The 19,783-nt window shown below is 30.8% G+C and overlaps 1 protein-coding gene across 1 annotated transcript; it reads left to right on the top strand.

The window, feature by feature from the left end:
- The first annotated feature begins 7,564 nt into the window (after positions 1 to 7,564).
- LOC136783661 (uncharacterized) lies at positions 7,565 to 10,263 on the top strand. The gene is made up of 2 exons (XM_066743911.1): positions 7,565 to 9,205; positions 9,265 to 10,263. Exons 1-2 carry the CDS (start codon positions 7,565 to 7,567, stop codon positions 10,261 to 10,263), a joined length of 2,640 nt encoding a protein of 879 aa, XP_066600008.1.
- Positions 10,264 to 19,783: the final 9,520 nt, after the last annotated feature.

Consider the following 19,783-nt stretch of genomic DNA (forward strand, 5'->3'; position numbering starts at 1 on the left):
ATGTTTAATTATTTCATTTAAGCTTTTATGGAACCGCTCTTGTCCGTTGTTTGTTTTAACGGTTAAGTTAAATACACTAAGAATATTTGGATTCGTCTGTTTGATCCAGTAATATTGAATGTATTTTAAAAACTTTCTTATATTATTTATATTTGATAATTCTTCATCCGCATATATATTTCTTTTAATTATTTGAAATCCCTCTTTAATACAGGAGGCAGGCAACAGAGGCAGATTATATATTTCTCGCATGAGAAATATTCCTTTAATATATGTTTCTACATTTTTACTTTTTAAAATGCTAATTATTTGTAACTTTTTAGCTTGTTTTCTGATATTCTAAAATATTGAAACCTAATTAGTTGTAATTTTTTTGGAGGTACTGTAGTCAAATATTATACTTACATATACATAGTGAAAATAACATCCAGTTATTTTGCAATAAGGGTACACTATCTTCACTGCGTTTTGCAGCGCTAATTCAAAATCAGTGATTAAATATTTTATTTGTTTATTTGTCAATACTGATTCCTTTATATATTTCAAAGCTTCCAAATATGCCGCTTGGGTTTTCTCCTTCATTAAAATCCAGACGCATGGTAAAAACTGAAATTATATATTTCAAATAATATAATAATTTTCATATTTTTACAGAATAATTTCGCGATTCCTTATTGTGAAATCATACCTTATTATTCACTCTACCCATAATAATCACCAGCTGATAGATGTCATTTAACTTAGGTTTCGAGTAATAAGTTGCATCCACACTATAACTGGTTATATTATGAAACATTTTCACTAATTCTGTGTCATATAGTATTACTTGCGGTCCACAGTTATTTTCAATTACATCAATAGAAATTTTATGCTCGGCATTGTTAAAAGAAAAATTCAGGTTCTCTTGCCAAAACTCATTGTTATTAATTAATTTTATTTCTTTTAAAGTTTTCGGGCGGAATGGGCATAATTTTGTTCTTTTTCTGTTTAACGTGTTTTTTATAAATTGAAAGCTTAGTTTACTGGCTGCTTCGGCATGACTTAAAATAAATGAAAGGATTAAATCCATTTTCTTTCAAGCAAAACAAAAACTGTTTCTGAAAAACTTACTTTTGAGCTTCGTGATCGTAAGAATCTTTTAATGACATAGGGAATTTTTTAACCGTATTTAACAAATCCTCCCTAAACTTTGCGGTTTTTATATAATTCAATTCTTCTTCATGATTATGAATTCTTATTAAAAAGAATTGATCTTGAATAAGTTTTGCACTTCCAGTGCAGTTTTGCCTTTTACATTTAAGATAGCTGCGTGAACAAGTATGAAATAGTTATACAGCAATACAATAATAAATTATCAGATAGCGCAAAAGAATTTTTTAATATTATAATTTGTCTCGCATTTTTTGTTAACAAACTATTGACTTTTACTTACAGTACTTCGTTCCCATTTTTATCCATTTTTCTAACATGTTTGTAATAACAGAAACCTTCATAAACGATTTTTGTAGTTTTTGTATTATTCATTTTTATAAATTTGCAGAAATAATTAATTTACAATGCAATCTTTCAACAAGCACGAATACATAAACAAACAATTAATAATCTACGCAAACAACTGACAATCTACGCAATCAATCACGTGAGAGTGTGTTATCACTTTTCCAAAACTATAAAAAAGAATAAGACTGAAACAAAGATTCGTTTATATTGATTTTTCTTATTATAAAATTTTAAGAAGTGAGATCAAGATGGGAACGAAGTAGAAGTAAAAATTAACAATCCGAATAAGTTTAATTGCGAGATTAAAAATATCTCTTGATCTTTTGAAACGTTTATTATTGGATAATTGCATAATAGTTTCATAATTTTCCCATAGCTATCTTAAGTATGAAAAGTGACACAACAAGAGAAATGCGGAAGATATTCAAGATGAATATTATCTAATAGGAATTCACAACCATAAAAAAGAATTGAAATTAAAAGCCGGAAACTGCAGGGAGAAATTGCTAAATTAGTAGTAAAATTGACTATATTTTTCAAAAGATGTTTATTAGAATGAGTATTAAAAGTAACTTTTTCAGAAACTGTTTTCGGAATTTACATAAACGAAAGCGATTTCCATATTTTTTTATTTACAGGGATGAAACTTAAATAACCAGCAAAATATTTTTTATATTTTTAGAAACTGCATTGATTGAAAAAAGAATAATATCATACTCATTTCGACCATAAATACTGAAAGAAACAATACTTTGATATAATAATAATGAGATTCAGAAAGAGATCTTTAAATATTTGTCGAAAAATCTTGAACATAAAATTCACATTTATGTGGCAAAAAGAACCATATTGTTATTATTTCAGTTACGCGCACAGCCAGAGTGTGAGAGTTTTTATTAGCGAACAAACTTCAAATTAAAAGCTTCTATTATAAAATGGATCTTGTATGTATAAATGCATTCTATTTGATTTGCACTGATGCTTGCATGTACATTAAAAATAATAAATAGTATTAATATATTGAAGCGTTTAGTTTATATACTATAGATATCATAAATATCTTATTTGCCGTAGTTGTAAGTGTTGGAGTTCTTATCAAGCCAAGCATCTCTTTAATTGGGTCACATTACTCTTCGAAGTCTCCACTTGGTATTTGAGCTCGCCTTTTTGTTATTCACTTTTTCACCTAGTACATCTTTATACAGAAATTGTCTATACAACTTATTAATGTTTTAATCCTATAAAGTTGTTTTAGAACCAATGTTTATTTTCATACTTTGACTATATTTAAACATTATACAGAAAATATATTAAGGATTACCTTCTACAGAAGAATGATTATTCCTTCGAATACTTTGATGTTCTTCATAGTAGTTTCAATCTTTGATCTTCAATCTGTTCGCATGTTTGTTATAGGGTTTACTAAAGGTAGCCCATTGAAAATATATTTTTAACATTTTAAATAGTTTTCAGCATACATTTTCTCTCATCGAATGGTTGTAAATTTTGCCTGTAAAAATATATTCTTCAATAATTTATTTGTGATATCAAAGAATTAGTTAACAATATAACCTCCATTTCTTTCTCTTTTCCCTCTTAACTAGCTATAGGATACCCTTATGTAGATATTTTAGATACCTGAATTAAACAATTAATAGTACAAAAACTGCCTTGTTTCTTGGACGACTCTTAGATGTTTTATTTTTGAATTTCACTATTATACCACAATCTAATATTTTTAAATTAGTTTTTATTATTTGTTATTAATTACTTATCAGCCGTATTTGATTTACCTGCAAAGGTTACTTCTAAAGCTTTCGTTGTCACAAAAACCATGAGTAGGTTTAATGTCCTGCTTACGTGAATTATTCCTTAACATTCTCTGTGTGTAAACTTCTTCACTGCAAGGGATTGCCAAGTTTTGTATAAAATTTCATCCAAAATACTGGTAGTCATCAATATCAGCAAAGACAACATTTCAATATTCCTGGCTTATATAATATATTACATTTTCTTTTTTCATCCTATCACCATTTACTCTGTAATAAACATTTAAATTTCCACAAAGTATTTTCACCTTACTGATAATGGAGAAAATATTTAGTAAAAATTAATACTTATCTGACAATTAAACTTTGACGAGGGTCCATCTCCACCTGTCAAAACATTTATGAGGTAAAACGCTTTTGAAACAGACTGTACGTGAATACCACGTGACTATATCCCTAGAGAAAATGTTCAATCATATTCATTAATAACATAGATTGATTATGCTTTCAGCAAATACATTCTTCTTGACGCCATTTTATCCCCACTGAAAAGTAGGACGTTTGATACTCTACCGTACCAGTCTTTGCAAGAGTCATCTAGCATTAATCTCAGCATTTCGATTTTTTCCGTGTCTGTATTTAACTCCAGGCGAAGACATTCTTTATTAAAAACATCTAACCATTGTGACACATTTGTGGTCGATTTTGAAAACTTTTCAATTGAGAATTTTTCAACTAATTTTAGTTTATTTTTATTTTTTTCCGCCACATAGCGAGTGCCTTCTGTAGTAGGTTTTTCAGTTTCCACTTTTTCTAATAAATAACCACCAAATTGCATATTCTCATCTTCAAAATAAATTTTTTCTAGGTTAGGTGTAAGCGTTACCCACACCGCTCTTTTTTCATGTCTTCTCTTTAGAGAATTTTTTATCATCTTGAATATCTCTGTTTTTGCTAGTTCTTCATGCGTACCCATTGATTGAAATTCCTTTGGCATTAAATAACGATTTTGGTTGGTGTCTTCAATTGAAATTAAACCATATACGTTTGATTTGGTATCCTCTGGTTTTGGAATTATTGAAAATTCAAATTTTAATTTTCCCATTTTTCCAATTATTGATTGTTGATTTGTAAGATGAGGAATAAATCAGTTATCAAAGCGATAAGATTCGTCTAAAAATAAGAGATTTATTATTAGTAACAGAGTATGTACAATATTTACCAAGGAGCACGTGGTTAACTAACCTAAAAATAAGAGAATCAACAATCAAGACAATTGCTTAACAGATCTCTCAAGAAACACAGAATCAATAGTATTGCACGATCTCAGAATTGTTGTTAGAACAATTCTGACTAACTTTTATCAATTTTACTTATTTTAAATAAACAGTATGTTTTAATATAAATCTTCTATCTCTTGAGTCAATGCTCCGTATATTCTATTTCTGTCTCTCTCTGATAAGCCTCGTGTCGTTTATCCTCAGTGACCGACACGAGACGGTTCCTGTCAACACTATCGGCTATACGCACGAAGCTTACATATATATATTACTTAAGAAGCGTGCTTAATATATTCATATATAAAATTTTAAATTACTCTTTTAAGTTATAAATGTTACACAATAAATAACGACATTGTCAAAATTAATGTAAATTTACATGGTAAAATTTGCACTAATTTAGGGTATTTTTACTAATAATTCAGTAAATTCTCAAAACTTATGTGTTTTTACAATTAAAAAATATATTTATGTAATTATTTTTGTTTAGATTGTAAAATTCGTAAAACTTATGTGATTTTACAAATCAAAAATATTTTTATGTAATTATTTTTTTTTTAATTGTAAAATTACATAAGCTTTGCGAATTTACTAAACTATTAGTAAAAATACCCTAAACTAATGCAAATTTTACCAAGTTTATTGTATAATTACAGCCTTTTTGTAAATTTACATTTATTTTGTCATTGTCATTATTTATTGTGTAAAATTTACAACTTTTTTAAGTGTAATTTTACCCACATTTTTTACAGTGAATTAAGTGATGGACTCTGTGTATACATTGCCTTTCCTTTTTTAAAGTGAGGATGTTTTCTGTGAACCTGATGATAGAGTAAACGATAATTATATAAATAACGACGAAAATGACAAACCAAATAAAATACTTTACCCAAATGCTCCCATAACAGTAATGGAAAGTGCGTGCTCTATATTCTCTGTTGCCTTAAGGCATAACATAACTGGAACTTTATTAGCTGATATTTTAAAGCTAATTCAATACCATTGCCCCGTTGAAAATAATTGCATTAAAAGTATTTACAAATTAACAAAATTATTTGAAGAAGAAAATACTATAAAAAAACATTTTTATTGCAAAAACTGCATGACGCGCTTAACAGCGAATGGCATTTGCGAAAAATGTGCTGAAAATACATGTTTAAGCTATTTTATAGAAATTCCATTAATTCAGCAAATACAAAATTTATTTAATTCCACAAAACTTGCAGAAGACATTCAACATAAATTTAACAGAGAAAATACGAATGACTTAAAAGACATCTATAATGGAAATATTTACAAAGAATTAAGTCTCCCCAATGGAATTTTAAGTAACCCATTAAACATTTCATTATATTCGTCTTCGCTCTTCCTACATTACTATAACCATGCGTAGATGTCCCCGAACAGCTACTACTCGATTCACGAATTTAGAGTCCCAAAAAGTCTGCCATTGGCAGCGCCTCCTAGTGTCACTCCTTCCTACTCCTCAGTATATTCTCGTGCGCGCTACGAGAAACACGTATTGAGTCCCAGTAAGGGGTTTTTCTTTTTCCTTCAGCAATGGGAAAGCACAAAAGTAGGGATAATAGAGAATTAACCCCACAAGAGGAATTAAAGAGGCTTATGAAGAAAGCTAGTAAAATAATGTCAAGTGTCCAAAAGTTGCAATCTAAAATGGATACTGGCGTTGAGGATGTAGAACAAAACGAGGTAGAAAAAGAAAATGAAAATCCGAATATGTCTCCAGTGGTAGAGGAAGATGTGGAGGAGGACTCAGAAGCCACAGAACAATCGGATAATGAATGGCTTGCAATCGTAAGTACTTATAAATAGCCTTGATTAGGCACATGAAATTAGTTTCTTCTCACAATATTCCTGAAAACAAAATGGATGGGCTAACGATGTAGATGCTCGCACGAGTGGCGAGAGGTTGTGTTTACATGCTTTGTAAAACAAAAGATAGCCATTCAATACTCCTTGTGTTTGTAGGTGTTGCAAAACAGGAGTTACAAACAATGTTTTTTCAAATACATAAGAGAATGTTGGATGTATGCGGAAATTGCATAACCAAAAAAAAAAAAAAAAAAGCGTGTTGCAAAGACAAAGAGAAAAATATTTCTGTTTGTTTCATTTGTATATATAGGTCGGAAAGGACCCGTCTATTCCACGCTCAATGACAACAGGGATTCGGCCTGAATTAGTTAATATATGGAGATTTTATTGTCGCGAGGGTATAAAAAAGGAGGAAGAAACGGCTCTGCTGGAGGCATATACTTGTGCCCCGGATTTTGAGACACCGAAACTTAACCCTCAAATCTCTGCTACGATGAAAGAAACGGCCAGGGCTCGTGATAATCATATGATGAAAATTCAAGACATAGGTGGCCTAATTTTAACGGTCACAGGATCCTTAATGACTAGGATCTACGAAAATAAAGAAGAAGGTCTGGATCTATTGGAGATTCTTGAACCTCTTAAAACCATTGGGAAGTTGACCGCCTTGTTAACAAATAAACAATCTCTTAACAGAAAGGCATTTGTTGAGCCCGGATTAAATAAGGAGACTGTGAACTTGTTAAAGGATACCAAGATCGATGAATTCCTGTATGGTAAGGAATTGTCATCAAAAATAAAGGAATCCAAGGCCCTAACAAAGGAAGGAGAGGGCTTGCTGAAAGTACAGCAGCCAAGTGTTTCCAAGGCTTCCAGATTGTCAAACTTCAACGCTCCATACAAGAACCGTCCTCGCGGTATGGGGTATACGCAACTCAGAGGACAGGGGAGACCAAAATTCTCTTTCAAAGGAAGACAACAATTCATCAATCATCGAGCTCAGAATCAACGGGGCAAGACCAATCAGAGTCGATATCCATCCAATCAAGCACAGAAGGAGAATTAGTTAGTATAAGTTGCATAGCGGGAAGATTACGTAAATTTTATGCAAATTGGGCAAAAATTACAAAGGATAAATTTATCCTAGATACGATTTTAGGTTATAACATCCGTTTTGTACAAATGCCAGCAGGTGCTGATGCAAGCTACAATTGGTCGTTAGGGCAAGAACAGGAAAGTAGATTGGAAATTGCAATTAATGAGCTTTTATATAAAGGAGCCGTAGTGAGATGTCTTGAGGTCGAGGGTCAGGTTTTATCACCATATTTTTTGGTTAAGAAGCCCAATGGGAAAGACCGCTTTATTTTGAATTTAAAATTTTTAAATCAATTTGTGGCTAAAGAACACTTTAAAATGGAGGATTTGAGAACTGCAGTAGCCCTAACCTTTCCAAAGGATTTTATAGCCTCAATCGACCTCAAGGATGCATATTTTTTAATTGCATTAAGTAAAGAGAGTAGGAAATATGTAAGATTCAGATTTAGGGATAGTTTGTTTGAATTCACATGTCTCCCTTTCGGTCTAAGTTCCGCACCGTATATATTTACTAAATTGTTAAAGGTACCTATTAGAGTTTTAAGAGGCAGAGGTTTTAAGAACGTAATCTATCTTGATGACTGTATGAGCATAGAACATACCTTCGATCGTTGTAGTGAGAATGTGAAACATACAAAGGAATTATTCGAGTCGTTAGGTTTTATAATAAACTATAGAAAATCAAGGCTCATTCCTTCACAACAGGGCATTTTCCTGGGTATGAGTATTGACACGGTGAAATATTGTATTTCGTTACCGACTGAGAAAAGAAAACAATTGACTGAGTTAGTAGAAAAATTTTTGCATATAAAAAGTTGTACAATTAGAGATTTTGCGCATTTAATTGGCAAACTAGTTGCAGCGTGCCCAGCAGTCGAGTATGCCTGGATGTACACAAAGAACTTAGAGAAGGAAAAGATTTTCCAGCTGATTATGAATGATTATAAATTTGATAGAAGGATGTCTATACCAGAATTAGTTATTAAGGATTTAAGATGGTGGAAACAAAACTTGCCTGTTAGAATACACTATATTAAAGATGGTTATTATGATAGGACTATTTATACGGACGCATCCTCGACGGGCTGGGGCGCAACTGATGGAACAAGGGAAATATTTGGCATTTGGTCGGATAAGGAAAGAAACTATCATATAAACTATTTAGAATTGCTCATAGTAAAGATCGCCCTGTTTGAATTAGCATCAAAATTAAGGAATGTACAGATACTCTTACGTGTAGATAATACTACAGCTTTATCATACCTGAATAAAATGGGAGGCGTAAGAGTGGACAATTTAGGTGCCTTGGCTAGAAAAATATGGCAATGGGCGGAGCAAAGGGATATAATTTTATTTACGTCTTACATAGCATCAGCAGAAAATACAATAGCAGATAAACTCTCCAGAATTAGTCAGGATGACATAGAATGGGAGCTAAATGGAAAATGGTTCCAGATAATAATTGAAACTTTCGGTATACCATCCATTGATTTATTTGCATCGGCAAAAAATAGAAAGTGTGAGAAATTCGTATCATGGATACCACAAAAGAATGCTTATTGCATTGACGCATTTACACTAAATTGGTCTAACGAGTTCTTTTACGCTTTTCCACCGTTTGCATTAATTTTAAAAATGTTAGTTAAGATAAAGCGAGAAAATGCCACTGGTATTATTGTCGTACCTTTGTGGAGAAATCAGCCTTGGTTCCCTATTTTAGAAGAAATAGTTACAGGAGAAATTATTATATTTGAACCCAGTGTTAACATGTTATTATCCCCTGACAGGGAGAAGATACATCCGCGAGCGCAACATCTTCGTTTGATTGCCGCCAAAGTGTGCAGACAGCCTTTTTAAACAGAGGTTTGCCCAGAGAGGCCTTAATAATATTGCTAGCGTCAGTAGCTGACTCCACACTGAAGCAGTACGCATGCGCATTGAAACAATGGGATGAATTTTGTAACCAAAGGAGTATTAGTTTTACGAATACCTGCGTAGCAAACGTCCTTAGTTTTCTGACAGAAAGATTCGAAAGAGGTGCATCATATGGAACTTTGAATTCGTTCAGAAGTGCAATCTCGTTGATATCGCAGAATAAAATTGGCGAACATTTAGATATTTCTAGATTTATGAAGGGCGTATACAGGCTGCGACCATCAAGACCCAAGTATGCAGGTACTTGGGATGTGGCGATAGTCTTAGATTATCTTGAAGCATTAAATTGTGATAACCTTACTAATTTAACTTATAAAACACTTATGTTATTAGCTTTAGGTACAGCGCAAAGGGCGCAGACTTTATCTTTTATAAAAATATCTAATATTAGGACAGTAGATAGAGGTTTAATTATTAAGATTCCTGAGTTAATAAAAACATCAGCAGCAGGCAGAGAACAGCCGCTACTACAATTGCCAAGATTTATAGAAAGACCTGATCTATGTGTGGTTAGCTCAATAACTAAATATATAGAACGGACAAGAAGTATCAGAAAAAACATTGATAATCTGTTTATAAGTCTGAGAAGTCCTTACAAGGCAGTAGGCGCGGATTCAATAGGAAGATGGTTAAAGAAAACTTTAAATTTATGTGGCATTGATACAGATATTTTCACTGGCCATTCAACGCGACATGCTGCTGGATCTAGGGCTGATGAAAGAGGTATAAATGTTGATACTATTAGACGCACAGCTGGCTGGTCTGAAAGATCTCTTTGTTTTGCAAAGTTTTACAAGCGACCTATCTTATCAGAAGGTTTTGAATTTGCACGAAATGTTTTACAGAATTAAGCTAATAAAAAATTAAGAGTGTCTAATTTCTTTGTTATATAGAATAAAGGTTAATCCTTATAGTACAGGATTGAGTAATTGGTTGGTTGGATTTTACCCCTCTTACTCTAAACAACTACGCATGGTTATAGTAATGTAGGAAGAGCGAAGACGAATATAATTGAACGATCAAACGAACTTACCTGTACGTGAAGTTCGATCGTAATTATATGAAGTCTTCGCTCGAAATACATTACTCCCACCCAATTGTTATTATTAACCCTCCCTAAAAGCTTTAAGGGGGTAAAATAGCCAAGCCCTCTAAAAACTGAGGAGTAGGAAGGAGTGACACTAGGAGGCGCTGCCAATGGCAGACTTTTTGGGACTCTAAATTCATGAATCGAGTAGTAGCTGTTCGGGGACATCTACGCATGGTTATAGTAATGTAGTTCGAGCGAAGACTTCATATAATTACGATCGAACTTCACGTACAGGTAAGTTCGTTTGATCGTTCAATTAACCTGGTACACAGATGGCATTAGTCCTTTTAAATCCTCAAAATTTACAGTTTGGCCCTTTTATTTCATAATAAATGAATTGCCACATAACAAACGTTATCGAATCCAAAATTTATTGTTAGCAAATTTATGGTTTGGAGAAAAAAAACCGAATCCTAATTTATTTTTGGAACCTTTGCACGATAGTTTAGATCAATTATATAAAGGAATTGAGGTAATAATAAATGGATCGAAATGTATCGTGAAAGGAATTGTCATTTGCGGAATGTGTGATTTGCCCGCAAACACTGTAAAAATTTTTTTTGTAAAATTACAATGAAAATAATAGGTAATAAACGTTCCTACTATTTTCATAGTAAATTCACAGACAGATGTAAATTTGATTTATATTGTAAAAATCTTATTAAAAATAGTATATTTACAAATATGTTTACTAAATTTACCTTCTATATGTGAAATAATTACAAACAATGATAGTACCTTTAAATTGACAAGTAAAATAATATGATTCAATTCAGAAAAGTACTGAAAAATTATTTAAATTTACATAACCGACTACAAAACTTACCAAACTTTTATTTAAATTTACATGAATGGTTTCAAAAACTACTAAGCTACTTTTTAAAATTAAATAAATGTTTCCAAAAATTACTTTCTGAATTGATAATTCTACGATCGCAAATTGTAAAATTAAAATTACAATATGAATTAATACAGAACTTATTAATACTATTATTATAAGAGGAAGTAAAGTTGTCAATGTAAATTTTAATTGTACAATTGGAAAAATAAATTATACTCTTTTTTTTTATAAAACAGTTTATTAAAGCTCTACCTTTTACAAAGTAACTGTGATATAAAGTAATACATTTTAAATTATATTAATAACAAAAAGATGACTGCAGTCCTTATTTAAATACAGTGTAATTCGTTTATTTCTCTACATTTAACCGGAAAATTTAAAGTACTTGAAAAACTATCGATTAAAAATTAAATGATTTATTCATTGATGATAAATGTAGCGAGTAATGACGTTAAAATTAACTAAACTTTTATGGCTGATATCGACTAGATACTAGATGCACAAAAAATTATCTTCAATATAAGAACTTTTCAATGTTAAACAGTCTTAAAAAATCTTACATTCTAATAAACAGAAGAAGTATAGTAGCCCTTTTAATTATGGCGTTATTCACGAGTAAGTTCCTCATCAGTATATCGCAATTTGTTAAAAAGTGATAATACTTTTAGCTTTATGGTTGACTTACGGGACTTAGTGCCTACATCGGGATGAATTTTGAGGTAATACTTTTGAAAAAATTCCAAAGTGCAGACGTGTCCTGAAGGGTACTGCATATTAAATACAAAGTACGATGCCATCATTAATTGCAAAGCTTCAATCATGTTATCGGCTGCTTCAACTCGGTGCTTTTCAATGAATAAGTAGTAGATTGGCTTTACTGTATCGTCTGTGAACATAAAAAATATAAAAGATTGCTTGTTAATCAAGATATTATTATTATACATTAGTACAAATTGTAATTTAAAAAACTTACCCACAATTATTATACAAGGAGCAACAATAGATGTTTCTAATTCATTTAAATTGGTCCCTTCCTGCAAATAAAATATTACATTAGCATCAATACTTAAGTAAAAAAAAAATACAGAGATAACTATAATTATTTACTCACATTATATCGCTTAAATAATGTCCCAAAGTCTTCCTTGAAATAATTCATTATTATTTTAACGCATTGAATTTCTTCTCCTGTTACTGTTTTATCTAACAGCCTTTTATTATGCCCAAAGGTAAGTATTTTCTTCTTTTTTTTTTTAAATTCTTCTTCCAGTAATTTTATAGAGTGATCCATGAGCTTTTGATAATGCCAGAATAGACCTTCCTTATGTAGCAATATTGGCCACGATGTTTTTATATCCAGAATTGTAGGAGCTTTTTCCACATTGTTAAGGAAAAGTCTTTGACTAGGATAAGTTGCTTCTAAATAAAGATCAATTTTTCTGCGCTCATCATTATTATTCAATAAGTTGGAATTTAACGTTATTTGATTCAAATACGTTCTTTTTTCTTCTATGGATTCAGATGTTTCTGTTTCTAAATGCTCTTCAAGCTGCCAGTTACTGCAACCTGCTTTGGATGACAGGATTTTTCTTTGCTTGTTTAATGGAATACTTAAAGTTCGTGTAAGAGACCGTTTCATGTGAGGTCGGTTAAGGTACGTGTTACGATCATATAATTTATTGTACATTGATAAAGTTCCATCTCCAAAGGATTGTCCTTCGTCGTCCATATCTTTAAATGTTTTTGGGTATTTGTCCACAAGCTTTTTAGCAACAATTTTAAATGCTTTTGCAGGTATAAATTGTTGAATGCTTCGCATTTCCGAAACTGTGCGATTTATAACCGTAGTTATAATATATTTCGTACGATTACCAGCTTCTAATTCCTTCTTAATTGATGTATCTAGGCTGTCCCATGGAATATTAAAGTTAGCCCACGTTTCTTCAAAATTAGATTTCTTCTTAATAGTCGCAGAATCTGATTTTTGAAGGGCAGATTGTGTCAATATGGAGTCATTTGAAAAATCTGACACTAGATCACTGGAAGCTATTGAAAGTGTATCATCACTTAAAATACTACTAATGTCTAAATTTGGTGCTGACTACAGCTGATCAGATTCTAATAATATTAGAACTTCACCGGCAAAAAATTTTAAGACATCAGTGTCATCTATAGTTGTTCCATCTTTTTCTATTACAATAGAGCTTCCATTAATACCAAGTTTTGCGCTTCCTTTAGCAACAACTTCAAACATCATATTTTCGGACTCCTTTACTATAATAGAAACTTTATGTTTCCTATCTGCAGACCAGATCTTGAAGAACGACGACATCTAAAAGAAGATTTTAATCATTAAAAAATGATTAAATAATGGTTCTTCTCATACTTACAGTAATAATAAGACGCTTATTAAACATCGATAGGTGTATATTTGAAGAGATAGCCAGGTACCGATTCAAGTGAAATTGTAAGCAGAGGACTTGATGATAGTAGAGAGGAATAAGGGAAGATTGACATTTTTTCTATTCTTTTATGATTTTCATTTTCAATTCAAATAATTCATAAATCCCTAGATCACTGTTTAGTACAATTTCTTTTGTGAACCCCATAAAATATATTTTTGAATAGCTTTTGTCTATTAAAATAAATTTTATATTACAAATAATGTAAAACCCGTAAATATTTTTCCCGACACAAACAGACATTTTTTCCTTATATTTTATGCCTTTAAACATAGCTTGTGAAGTTATAAATTCAATATTTTCATCTTTATTATCAATTAAAAATTTTGTTACAAGAGTAGAAGTATAGTTGGAAAAATTTATTGCATTATACTTATCAGCCTTATTTGCTTCGACAAAAGAAGAGTATGAAAATTCTGGCTGACTTTGTAGAAATTGATGTTTATTTGCAAGTAATTGCGTAACATTTTTAAAATTCTGTGAGCTTTTAATAATGTTTTTAAAGTACCTGTGTTTGCTCTCAAACCTTAAAGTCCATAAATGCTTAAGTGGGCCAAAATGTAATATTAAAGACGGATAATGGGATATGTAATGATGTTTTGGTCTCAATTTTGCAAATGGAAAACACTTCTTTCTTAATAACAAATAATCGTTTATATTTTCTTGTAACAAGCCTACTTGTCCTAATGATAAAGCAGGGGCACATACAAGTAGAGAAATATCACGAAGTAATAATACCATAGCCCAGACATCATCATTAACATTTTTAATTGAATCAAAAATAGCTACAGGAAAAATTAATAATAGTCTTCTAATTTGGCTAGCAGTCCCGGATAATTTACAAGAGTTTTTAATGAAAGGAATAGTAATATTGGTATTTTCATTACTAAAATTAATTTTGGATAATCGAGAATTTAAGAATCCGTACTGAAACCAGTTATTTTTAATGAAATGTTTAATTGCGTACATTAAATCATATGGTACAATGCCTTCGAAAATATTATGTGCTATGCAGGATGGTAAACCTGGGTTGCATACATGAAAATAATTTAGTTGATTTAGAGGTGAATCATGTTTTACTCCCTTAACAATTTTTGACGTTTCTGCTACTTCAATTAAACACTTTTTATAATTTTACGGGTTCCTATTAATATTTGAACATTTATTACTTACGTCAATTACTTTTTGAGACTTTTCACAAAACCGACAAAAATAATCTGATTTACTGAAGTTTTCTGTGAAACCACCAATCTGGTGACTTCCCAGATTGTCTCCTAACGTAGCAACTACAGTACCGCAAAAAGTCAATTTTTGATTATCAATTATTAAACTAATGCCTCGTGTTTCTAAGATTTTAATATCATTAATTAAAAGCGCCAATACTTTATTCCAGCCAAAATCTGTAAGATATTTTTCATAACATAATAAAACAAGTTGTAGATTTTGAACTTTTGATCGTAAATATGATGGCAAGTTTGCTAATACCATATACACTCCAATAAGATTAAATTTTTTTCTTGAAGATCCTAAAGGCTTACAGATTTCAAAAGCGTCCTGATATAGAATTAACTGCAATACTTTTTTCTTTTTCAGAAAAGAATTCTTTTTTATTACACTACCACATTGAATATCAACAAGTATAGATTCATTAATCTCGCAATTATTTTGTTGGTTTAAACAAAAATTTCGCACATCTTTATTGTTTAATAATGCATCTAAGGTCTCTAAAATAGGAACGTAATGATAGTGACACTTTTTATGAGTATTGTTTGTACCTAAGTTAATTTCTAATGGCATGACTATATTAAAATTTTCAATATAGTATTTATTTCTAAAATATGTACTCTTAAAAAGACCATTTTGTGGGCCGTAAGCTTTTGTAATCATGTCTTGACTAGTTTTAAAAATGTCTACAACTTGTTCTTTTACATCAACTTTTAAAATACTTTGCTGCAAATTATTTAAAAAATTCTCTTACGAAAGATGAATAATAGATATTATACCATCATTTACTGCCTGTAAAGCAGATTCAGTTAAAAAATATTTTGTTGTTAATTGTATATATAATTGCGCTATATCTTTCATATGATTGATCGAACTATCAAATTTATCATCTTTAATAATATTTTCTATCATCATATTATTCGTTTCATTTAAATCGTAGTTTTCGTCACAGAATTGGTTTACATTTAGTTCACTAACCCTTGATACATTATTATGAAGAGTGTTGTGATTTCTACATAAATGTACTGAATAAGAATTAACATTTTTAAAAATTGTATTTGTTGAACAGTTTTTGTACCCACATAATATTCCGTTTTTACTTTTTCTTATTTCTTCGTACAAATGTTTGTGAAATAACTTTTTACTCCTACATTCAAACTGACAAGCTTCCTCTTTACAAATATAAGTATCCCCCAAAAAACAGACTTCGCCTGTAAAAAAAGGCGGCAAGTACATAAACCATCTAGCATAAATGATATAGTAAAATTATCCAATTAAAAAAAGTAGTGAAATCCAAATATTAGGCAAGCATATTTTTTTACCTTAGCAAAAGTTAAATTTTCGAAAAAAAAAGGAACAAAATGTCACTTGCCGGGCCCGTAATGTCCATGTACAGTGAGAAATAGAGTCGTCGTGGTTCGGCTAACTTCACTCTGTATTTTAACATGAAATTTTCTGTACTACGATATAGCTGAATCTAACACACGATTCATTTCCCACTGTTCATAGACATTACGGGCCCGGCAAGTGACATTTTGTTCCTTTTTTTTCGAAAATTTAACTTTTGCTAAGGTAAAAAAATATGCTTGCCTAATATTTGGATTTCACTACTTTTTTTAATTGGATAATTTTACTATATCATTTATGCTAGATGGTTTATGTACTTGCCGCCTTTTTTTACAGGCGAAGTCTGTTTTTTGGGGGATTTCATAACGTTTTGTAAGAGAGTATATATTTAAAAAATTAAATTATTCTTTTAAATTCTACAGAATTTAAAGAAAATTTCCACATTTCTCATGTTTTGAAACAACAGCGCTTAACTAATAAAAATATATATATATTAATATTGAAAAAATATCACAGTCAACACATGGAATTTATTGATATTTGTAATGCATTTTACATAAATGAACTTCATAATTAATGCGCAGGCTACTTTTGTAATGTTTTCAGTTTCACTATAATAAAAATTTGATCAAATTTTTCATAATCAATAAACATACTTTCAACATATAAAAATATTTAAGTAAAATGCATATTTTTATTAATTTACATTTTTTCAAGAAATAATATATAAATATTTTTTGCATTACGAGGCCAATTTGTATAGGTAATCTTTTCATCATCTACAACTATCCAAGAAGAACCACTATGACGTAACATAGAAATGTAGTATCCTTCGTCAATAGTTGTACCATTATGAAAGATTGCGCTAATAATTTTATAAGAATTGTCATTAATGCGCAATTTTGTAGTTGGAATACTTTTTATTCCACATTGCTGAATTCTTGTAAATTGATCATTTACTTGTTTAAAAAGTACCAGCTGAACAATAAGCACCTTACTTGTCGTGGTTATTTCAACTTTTTTAAGCTGTTCCATGCCATTACAATATTGACAACGTATCTCTTCTTTAATCCATATTGAATAATTCTGTTTTATTAATTCAGTCAAATCATATGACTTTTTGGATTTTTTGGGTATGTTAAGTGAAATGGAAAAGGTCGAAGAATTATACAGTTTTGTGTAATTACATGTAACACACCGTGAAGTTGTAGTAAAGTTATTTTCTACCATTGACTTCATAAAATGAAAATGACTGCAAAAATCTGTAATAAATTTACCAGCATCTTGTTTGCGATTATTGTGGTACGTATTTCCTAAGCATTGCCTAACATCGTCAAGAGTAACAATACTTTTGTTAGTTTGATAGACATTCATAAAACGTCTCATAACATCCTTATCGTCCAAAGTAAATATGGCGCTTCTAATAGAGGAACAATATAAAATGCATTGCATAGTAGCATTTGCATAGGAATAAATTTTATTATTGCTTAAAAACCTCTAACATTTCACACTAAATTATTAGGTATTTCACTTTCAATTAATTGACATTCTTGAATACCCTTTGGAATCATCCACATAGTGTCAAGCATTTTTCTAGTGTTTCCTTTATAAACACTTATATTTTCTAATTCAGGTCTAAATTGTTTCCGAAGGCGATTGTACTCTATTATAGCCAATTCGCTAGCTTTCACAGAAGCTGGATCATAATTAATCATGTACAGACATTCTAATGCTGTTACTCCTGAAAGAGCAACGTATGCTTGACCGCAAGTAAAGATAGAATTACCTACATCTACAACTGCAGTCTTCAAACTTAATCCTTTACTTTTATGAACCGTCATGCCATAACTGAGACATATAGGAAATTGCTTTCTTATAACGTAAACTCTATCCATTACCTCAAATTTAACACTTATGCGTTCAAGCGTAAACTCTACTCCGGTGGACAATAGGATTTGCACTTTTTCAATATCGTTCTTATTATCAACGGATCGTGTTACTGATTTAACCGTAGCTATCGTTCCATTGACAAGACCTAATGTAATGTCAATATTTCTTCTTAACATTATACGAGATCCTAATTTAATACGTATTATTCTGGATAATCCAGCTGTTCGAGAACTATCTTCATCCTCAGTATTTAATACTTGTAACACTTTTTTCTTTAAATACATTGGACAAACTGTTGCATCATGAGCAATCAGTTGTATCTCGTCAGTCATTAATCTGTTTAGCATTGCTTCGTTCAAAGTATCGCACTGGCTACAGGTTGGTAGTAAGCAAACAGTATCAGACGATAAAGTAGAAATTAAATCACATAATTCTTGCATTCGATCTTCAATTTTAATACTTTTGAAATTTATCTTTTTTGAAAGTAAAATCTTAGTATCCGAATCTTGTACAGTACCAATTCTAATTCTCGATAAAATATCTTTATAAGTATTGTCAGCCTTTTGTCGCATATTAATTGTCAATTCGTCATAGGAAAATAAATTGGTCCATAAGTCATAAGAACCTAAAGTGCCTATGTAATTTTCAATATCGACATTTGATAATTTTATGAAAGGTTGTTTATCACGTACAGGTGGCAATTGTAACAAATCACCAAAAAATAATATGTGTTTTCCTCCAAACCAACCATTATCCAAGTCTTTAGTATTGAATATTTCTACTAATCTAAGATGTATATACATTAACGTTACATTTGAAATCATGGATATTTCATCAATAATTATTAATGTAACATTTTTAAGTTCTTCACGAATAACTTTAATTGCTACGTCTGATAATTCTGTATATTTAGCTGTACGTCCATGTTCTACCGGCAGTTGAAACACTCTATGAATCGTTAGACCATCAATGTTAAAAGCTGCTATTCCCGTGGGAGCACTGACAATGACATCTTTTTTCATGATTTTCTTTATCCAACATCTTATAGCTTTTATTAAGAAACTTTTACCCGTACCACCTTCACCACTAACGTAAAGTCTAAGAATTTCATGATCGGTAGATAAAGTTGTTGTCACTTTATTAAAAAACCTTTCTTGATCAGAATTCAACTCTGATATCATTTGTGAAACATCTAAATCTTCGTACTTATTTTGTACATCTTGAAAGTCTTTCATTGCGCCTTCTACTTCTATAGGTACACATTCTAATGATAAATCATTTGAACATTTAGCACCTTCATTACTTTCCTCAATATTTTTATTAATTAATTCTTTCATGTAATCCATTCCTTTCTGAATTTCTAAAATACGTTCATGATATTTTAATCCATCTACAAGTTCTGACTGTACTGATACGAACGCTTCTGCGTATGTATTACATCCACACTTCAATTCATCAGTATTTCGCCAAGGTTTGAACAATAATAGTAATGCATAGAAATATGCTTCTGGTTGCGT

Source organism: Prorops nasuta, unplaced genomic scaffold (assembly GCF_024137725.1).
Source record: "Prorops nasuta isolate Cenicafe-Biocafe unplaced genomic scaffold, Cenicafe_Pnas_1.2 PNAS00034, whole genome shotgun sequence".
In the NCBI taxonomy this organism is placed as follows: domain Eukaryota; kingdom Metazoa; phylum Arthropoda; class Insecta; order Hymenoptera; family Bethylidae; genus Prorops; species Prorops nasuta.

Bases quoted from the DNA above. Each gene is read 5' to 3' on its own strand.
- LOC136783661 (XM_066743911.1), top strand. From the start codon at position 7,565: ATGCCAGCAGGTGCTGATGCAAGCTACAATTGGTCGTTAGGGCAAGAA. The intron at 9,206-9,264 runs GTTACAGGAGAA...ATCCCCTGACAG, and splicing joins TCCCTATTTTAGAAGAAATA to GGAGAAGATACATCCGCGAG.